This window comes from Thunnus maccoyii, chromosome 10 (genome assembly GCF_910596095.1).
Source record: "Thunnus maccoyii chromosome 10, fThuMac1.1, whole genome shotgun sequence".
In the NCBI taxonomy this organism is placed as follows: Eukaryota; Metazoa; Chordata; class Actinopteri; order Scombriformes; family Scombridae; genus Thunnus; species Thunnus maccoyii.
The window spans coordinates 210,001-218,489 of record NC_056542.1 but is presented as its reverse complement, the minus strand read 5'-3'; the positions used below and the strand labels follow the sequence as shown (position 1 = coordinate 218,489).

Below are 8,489 nucleotides of genomic sequence, written 5' to 3'. Positions count from 1 at the left end.
GTTAGTCCTGCGTTAGTCCTGCGTTAGTCCTGTGTTTGTTCTGCGTTAGTCCTGTGTTAGTCCTGCGTTTGTTCTGCGTTAGTCCTGCGTTAGTCCTGCGTTAGTCCTGCGTTTGTTCTGCGTTAGTCCTGTGTTAGTCCTGCGTTTGTTCTGTGTTAGTCTTGCGTTAGTCCTGCGTTTGTTCTGCGTTAGTCCTGCGTTAGTCCTGCGTTAGTCTTGCGTTTGTTCTGCGTTAGTCCTGTGTTAGTCCTGCGTTAGTCCTGCATTTGTTCTGCATTTGTTCTGCGTTAGTCTTGCGTTAGTCTTGCGTTAGTCCTGCGTTAGTTCCTGTGATTATGGTCAGTGTTCCTTTGTTCTTGTGTCTCCTGTGACTTCTGAATCTATCCATTAAATACTCAGCATTGTTTCCTGCCTGCCGTCTCTCGCTGGGTCCCCCTGCTCCGCCCGCCTACCTGACAGTATCAAAGTGTTCGGCTCAGTCTTATGTCTTTACCAGACGTCTGGAAGGCAACCAGATATACAGTACCAGTCAAACATTTGGACACACCTCCTCATACAAGGGCTTTCTTTATTTTTACTATTTTTTACAATGTAGAACAAAACTGAAGACATCAGAACTATGAAATAACAGATACAGAAGCATGTGTTAAACAAAAAGTGTCAGAAATGTTTCATATTTTAGAAACCAGTACTGAGGGAAACCAGTAAGACCAGCATGGCTGCCACAGCGTCCTGCAGCAACACGCCATCTGGTTTGTGCTTAGTTGGATCTTCATTTGTTTTCCGTCTGATCCAAACACACCTGCGGGTTTTGTAAGGCTACTTTTCCAATAGATATTAGAAACAACGTCCATCTGTTGTATTAGTTTGTTGTTTTTGTGCATCAGTGTGGCCAGAGCATGTTGGTTGTCTGGCAGAGTCACTGGGCTCCATGTTTAAATCACCCACTACTGAATGAAGACTGGGTTGGAGTCAGCTGCTCTGTGGGTGGGGTAACCAGGGGAAAGGATGTTCCACATGCTGGCTGCTGGGTTTAGTCAGTGTCTCTGCGCGTCTGTGTGGTGGAAAACTGCCTTTCCATGATCTAACAAATGTGCCAGTGAGAGTGCAAAGATAGCATTAAGCCAGTAAGAGACAGTTCCCAGAGAGTTAGCAAGAAGGCTGATCTGTGATATAGCAATTTGGTTTTCTGTGTGAAATGATTAAAAGCCGCCAGGTCCGTTTTTACTGTGAGAAAAGATGCTGAGGCAGTAATTTCTAAGATAAGTCACACTTGTACTATCAGCAAAGCATCAAGGTCACTTATGAACTCAGAAATAATGACCAGATGGTTGAATTTAATTAAAAATGAGGTGGAGACTAGAAACTAAGCTCCACAATAGGAGGGGTTATGAAAAGTATATAATATGAGGTTTTATGATTTTGCATCAGGTTTTTCTTTGTCCCGGGACAAAAGGCCTCGGTTTGCTCCGTATCTCTTTATGCACAGTAAACCTCTTCACACTGGACTCTACCAGCTGCCAGTGTATTTTTGTTGGAGTCTTTCTCTTATAAGTTTTGAGTTTACTAAGTTGTGGGTGACCTGAAGATCTATTGGCCCATCTGAAGATTTTTCCACGACAGCAGGTTCGTGTTTTGCATTGTAGCCTTTTCATGGCAGGTACCATTGTTTGTGTTACTGGTCAGTATGGTTTGGCTACTGGTATTGGTGTAGAGAAATTCCTGCAGAATCAGGTCAGTCCTCCAGAGCAGCAGCCTGTAGTCGGGGTTGGGGTCACTCTGACTTTCAAGCAGTGAGAGGAGCTGTTAACTTTGCAGCACAAACAGTGACTATTCGAGCACAGTTAGACTCAGTTAGACCCTTGTAGGGGCAGTTCTTCAATTTTTTTATGGTGTTTGTGGTTGTTTGTGTCGGTTCCCAAATTTTCAGAAAAGGATCCAGATACATTTGTCTTGTTGTTTGAGAGGTTTGCTAACAGGAAGTGGAGTGACTGTGAGCAGCTGCTGCAGAGTGTGTTGACTGGGGAAGCTCTGACGCTTATTCTGCTTTGCTTATAACAGACAGTAAAAACTCTGTCAAGGATAAAAACTGCAGTTTTAAAAGCATAAGAACTAGAACATGAGGCTTACCGGCAGAAATTCAGTGCAAAGAATTTTTTGTGCATCAGTTTGTGAGTGGGCTGGCCTCTGTTCATTGTGCTAGTTTGAGCTTTATTTGAGTTTATTGAGTTAGTCTTGTTGGAGCAGAAACTCCTTGAACAGGAACCCTTTTATCACCTTCGGCCACTTTCTCTTCCCTGACTTATTTTTAATAAACCAGAGTTCTTCTGGCCTGTGAAATATAAAACAAAGAAGTTTTATCACATTTTAGATCAAATGACATTAACACTTGAGACGATTCTTTATCCTCTTTAGGGACAAAATGTTTAAATTAATTAACTTCTTCATTTAATCCAACAGTTTGAAAGATGCACATGCAAGAAAAATCCATATTCTGGCACTTTGCAGATATTTTTTACGTCACATGTGAGTTTAAATCCACCAGCTGGATGTCTGATTAGAGGATGGAACAAGATATTGATCATATATGACATCAGACAGGATTTATGTGTGTACATGTGTGTTGATCATGAATGATGGATGTTAATGGCTGCTGGGTTACGAGGCCGTCTTGTATAAGTAGACAGTCCCGCTGATGTACTGGCTCTCATCTCTCTCACAGATCTGTGGCGGCTCCTTCATGTATCTGTCAGACAGTTTGATTCCTACTGGACTCCACAGTCCCTCCTCCTCCATCAGCTTCAGCTCTCTCTCCAGATCCTCCTTGTATCTGGATGCTGCTGGTCCTGTGTGGTTGCCTCTCGCCATGCAGACGTAACCTCCTGGAGACGACAGGAAACAGATTCAAACACAGCAGGAACTTTAATCCACAGTGGTGTCCGACAGGAAGAAGCAACAGATCAGGTGGTTCTAGTTTCAGAAGGGTTAAGGTTAGAAACAGCCACAAGCTGCTTGAACTTCACACTCTGCTGGTCTGAAGGTGTTTCCAGAATCCTCAAAGACTCTTTGAAGCATCTGGATAAAAATATTCTGTCTGCTGCACCATATAAATATGTGAACCTGTTTCAGGCCAAATTGCTCAAAGATCTGCCACAGGTGATGTTTGTATGAATCTTCCCTCGTTGGTTACCTGGTTTGGCAGCGTGGCAGAGCTCCCTGACAACACTGACCGGTGCAAAACCAACACCTAAAGCCCCGACGATGATCACCACATCAAACAGAGCTGAAAGCAGAACAAGAGGACAGAATGTGACACTTCACACCTCAGTGCCAGCAAAAACAATCAAAGATTCATTCTTTACAATACATATAATAATATAATATATAATAAGACAAACTCAAAACTGCCTCTGGAAAAAGTTTCAACTCTGCTGTAATAAACTGCTGTGACATCTGGTTTCGATCAGTGATCAGTGATCAGTGATCAGTGAGTGTTTGTGCTGCTGATGAAGACTCATGTGCATCAGAGAGGAAGAGGGACGCTTTCTGGATCTAAGGGTTAAATGAGACTTCGACCTGAAGAGTCTGCTGGGTCACATTTGTTTTCAAATGATCTCAACAGGAAATTCTGTCCATAGATGGATGAACTAACTTCAATGTACTGATGAACTTTGTAATAGTTTGGGATTATTCATTAATGTTAAAAAATGGAAATGATGTAAACACACTTTGCCTCCAAATACTAGTCTGAATACAGAATTACCTGAACTGATGATGAAAGTTTAACTTATTTACCAACAATATTTCTGTCAATTCTGTATATGATCATTTTAAAGAAGCGATTGATTCAGATGTTATATATATATATATATATATATATATATATATATATATATATATATGTATATGTATATATGGTGATGATCACATGATTGATTGGTGTAAAGGAGGAAGCGGCCTCAGGCAGAGCGTGCTCATTAGAGACTTCCGCTGGCTGAGACAGCTAACTTTCAGTTTATTAAATTTAAAAATTAAAACACTGCATTGACAACATTACAGCATATCTCTTAAACTGAATGTTGGTCTTTGGCTGGTTTAAGACGTCCATGTTTGTTGGGTTTTCAGCTATTACCAGCTGTAACAGCCCATCTGGTGTTCAATAATTCACAGATTTTAAAACTAATTATAATTATTTATTATAATAATTAGTTTTAGCAGCATTGTTTGCTTGCTGTTTATTAATCATACACAACCTCTGAATGATATCATACTGGCTGAATATAAGCGAGTGTATGAGGTGTACCAGGCTGTGCAGGCAGAGGTTGTGTTCCCAGTAAGGCCAGTCTGAGGTCCTGATAGAGGCCAGTTCTAGCAGCTTGTTCCAGCATGCCTCCACTGCCGTCCACTCCCACAAAGAGCCTGAAGCCCAGTTCAACCATCTGCACACAACAACACACAGCATTCAGTCTGAGCGCTCTGCTTTCACACACCAACACAATAATAAACACAATAATACTATTTCTGCTCAGTGATGAATCCTCTGAGCTCTCCTTTAGCGCCACCATCAGGTCAGAGTTTACACTCATACAGGCTGAAGGCAGCGACCAGGATGACGTCTGCTGCATGGATGTACAAAGACAAGTCGGAGGGGGCGGGGCCCTGTTCTTTCATATGAGAGTTGCTCAGTGACACATGAAGTCAAAAAAGCCACTTCCTGCTGTGAAGAATCACCCAGATGAAAACACACTGAGCACGCTCATTAGAGACTTCCACCAGCCGAAACTTCTAACTTCCAGTTCAGCCCTCCGGCTAACTTGAAAGGGGAAATTCTGACAGTGAAACGAGTCATTTCGAGTTATGATGCTCAAATAAATGTATCTGCTGATTTACAGACGTCTCTTTCATAGAGAAAATCCGTGGGAAAAAGTCTTTTTGGGAACGACGGCATCACATGATGTTGTAATTACACAGTTTGGCCACTATGTCAAATCGGCTTCAAAGCCTGGTGCTGTTCCTGTATCCAGTTGTCTTTATACGCCCACGGTGACTCACATCACTGAAACATTTCATGAAGCCAATTTGAGACTCACCAGTTTAGCAACCAGTCCCGACCCGCAGGCGACATCCAACACCTGAACTTCCTGTCGACTCCCTGAGAAGTTGGCATTAAGGAAATCAACTGCCAAGTTTGGCGCTCTGTAGTTCATCTCGGCTAAATCCTGTTGATGTAACATGTTAAAGTTATTCTGACACTCAGACTTCAGCTCATAAACATCAGCAGAAACCTTCTGTGTCTTTCATAATATTTAAGATTCACAGTTAAAAACTCCTTATTTATCTTGTATTGGTCCTTTACGCAGCCCCTCAGTTCAGCCTCTGTCTCTAACAGGCCGTCTGAGCTCCCGATGAGCCCACTGTTATTAATACTAATAATACTGATGATGATGATGATGATGATGATGATGATGAGACGTCACTGACCTGTTCGTAGGTTTCTGCACATCTGTTGTACAACTGGATCGTCTTCTCTGAACGGACACTTTCACAAGACGGAAGGAAGATTTCAGTTCTGCTGCTGTCGCACATCATGAGGAGACGACTTCAGACCTGCCAGAGAGGACAGACGTCACCCGTATGTCACCAGTACTTCACCTGTACTTCACCTGTACTTCACCTGTACTTCACCCGTACTTCACACGTACTTCACCTGTACTTCACCTGTACTTCACACGTACTTCAACTGTACTTCACCCGTACTTCACACGTACTTCAACTGTACTTCACCCGTATGTCACCTGTACTTCACCTGTACTTCACCCGTACTTCACACGTACTTCAACTGTACTTCACCCGTACTTCACACGTACTTCACCCGTACTTCACCCGTACTTCACACGTACTTCACCTGTACTTCACCTGTACTTCACCTGTACGTCACCCGTACGTCACCTGTACGTCACCCTTACTTCACCCTTACTTCAACGGTACTTCACCTGTACTTCAACTGTACTTCACCCGTACTTCACCCGTACTTCAACTGTACTTCACCCGTACTTCACCCGTACTTCACCTGTACTTCACCTGTACTTCACCCGTACTTCACCCGTACTTCAACGGTACGTCACCCGTACTTCACCCGTACTTCAACTGTACTTCACCTGTACTTCACCTGTACTTCACCTGTACTTCAACTGTACTTCACTTGTACTTCACCTGTACTTCAACTGTACTTCACCTGTACTTCACCTGTACTTCACCTGTACTTCAACTGTACTTCACTTGTACTTCACCTGTACTTCAACTGTACTTCACCCGTACTTCACCCGTACTTCAACGGTACGTCACCCGTACTTCACCCGTACTTCAACTGTACTTCACCTGTACTTCAACTGTACTTCACTTGTACTTCACCCGTACTTCAACTGTACTTCACCCGTACTTCACCCGTACTTCACCTGTACTTCACCTGTACTTCACCCGTACTTCACCCGTACTTCAACGGTACGTCACCCGTACTTCACCCGTACTTCAACTGTACTTCACCTGTACTTCACCTGTACTTCAACTGTACTTCACTTGTACTTCACCTGTACTTCACCTGTACATCACCTGTACTTCACCTGTACTTCACCTGTACTTCAACTGTACTTCACCCGTACTTCACCCGTACTTCACCCGTACTTCACCCGTACTTCAACCGTACTTCACCCGTACTTCACCCGTACGTCACCCGTACTTCAACTGTACTTCACTTGTACTTCACCTGTACTTCACCTGTACATCACCTGTACTTCAACCGTACTTCAACCGTACTTCACCCGTACTTCACCCGTACTTCACCCGTACTTCACCCGTACTTCAACTGTACTTCACCCGTACTTCACCCGTACTTCACCCGTACTTCACCTGTACTTCAACCGTACTTCACCCGTACTTCACCCGTACTTCACCCGTACTTCACCCGTACTTCAACTGTACTTCACCCGTACTTCACCCGTACTTCACCCGTACTTCACCCGTACTTCAACTGTACTTCACCCGTACTTCACCCGTACTTCACCCGTACTTCACCCGTACTTCAACCGTACTTCACCTGTACTTCACCTGTACATCACCTGTACTTCAACCGTACTTCAACCGTACTTCACCCGTACTTCACCCGTACTTCACCCGTACTTCACCTGTACTTCACCTGTACTTCACCCATACTTCACCCGTACGTCACCCGTACTTCACCCGTACTTCACCTGTACTTCACCTGTACTTCACCAGTACTTCACCCATACTTCACCAGTACTTCACCCATACTTCACCTGTACTTCACCTGTACTTCACCAGTACTTCACCCATACTTCACCTGTACTTCACCTGTACTTCACCTGTAGGTGTGTGTAAAGATGAAACACTCTCTGTATATCAGACCTGCAGCTTCTTGCCGTGAAGTTGTTGTTTTTATGTGATGTGATTTTTACAATATGACGACTTTGGTTTTTATAGCTTTTGTTTACTTCTGATTTAATTATTGATTAATTCTTTCTTTTAAGTGGTTTTGATTGATCAGGATGGATGGAGGGTGACATCTGATCTGTGGTTATTCATGTTGTTTAAATGTTTACTGTTGTATCATTTGTGTTCATCGCTTACACATTTAGTGTGTTTTTAGATATCAATCATGAATAGTGTTTTTATTTTTAATTCTACAGCAGATTATAAAATGTCACACAGGAAGTTAGTGGATTGAACTAATGTGTCATTAACTTTACTTAATAATGTAAGATTTATAATTTGATGTTAATTCAACCAAACATCTCTAGCTTTTATTTCAACAGCACTGCTGAATGTTGAATAATCAGCTGCAGGTTCATGCAGCTCCCAGTTCTCTGGAAGACAAACGAGTTTTTCATGCAGGTGAACGTGAATTCAGACACGTCTTTCTGTCACCGATTACAACATGACCAACGGTCACTCAGCTGTCTGCTCTGTAGCTTCCTCCTTTAACATTCACTACAGCATCACATGTGGATTCATCCGCCGCTGAAAACAGTCCCAACAACTGCTGTTTGTTTGTTAAAATCTACAGTGAGCAGAAATTTATTACTGAACTGTTTTAAACATAAAACTATGTATTTATGAGCTGTTTTTAAATTTGATGAACAAAATGATGCCAGTAAAATGCTCAGTGTGATTCAGAAGTTTATGATTTTAAGATTTTCTATCATGATCATTTATAATTGATTATCAGTAAAACATTCCATCCATTCTGTCTCATTTTCTGCATCTCAGTTTTCTTTCATTCTAAACTGAATCTGTTTGAGTTTTTAGACATTTGAAGACATTTTATTAGACTGTTTTCTGACATTTTATAGACTAAACAACCAATCAATGAATCTAATCAGGAGTTGAGACAGTAATCAATAATGAACATGAAATAAGAGAACAAGCTGACTGTTTGTACTCACCTGTGTGTGGATGTGTGCAGGTACAGAAGC

The 8,489-nt window shown here is 42.3% G+C and overlaps 1 protein-coding gene across 3 annotated transcripts in view; it reads right to left on the bottom strand.

The window, feature by feature from the left end:
• Positions 1-616: 616 nt before the first annotated feature.
• LOC121905932 (methyltransferase-like protein 27) overlaps positions 617-8,489 on the bottom strand; it is a 9,792-nt gene continuing 1,919 nt past the window's right edge. For 2 of the 3 annotated variants that reach the window (XM_042424540.1, XM_042424539.1), the window contains 6 exons: positions 8,460-8,489; positions 5,482-5,607; positions 5,091-5,219; positions 4,304-4,439; positions 3,191-3,283; positions 617-2,882 (listed from right to left, as the gene is read on the bottom strand). The exon at positions 8,460-8,489 is cut by the window's right edge. In XM_042424540.1, coding sequence (XP_042280474.1) covers positions 2,659-2,882; positions 3,191-3,283; positions 4,304-4,439; positions 5,091-5,219; positions 5,482-5,589 — 690 coding nt within the window. In that variant the 5' untranslated portion in view covers positions 5,590-5,607; positions 8,460-8,489 and the 3' untranslated portion in view covers positions 617-2,658. The remainder of the gene's footprint in view (positions 2,883-3,190; positions 3,284-4,303; positions 4,440-5,090; positions 5,220-5,481; positions 5,608-8,459) is intronic. The other variant, XM_042424541.1, reaches the window with a different exon arrangement.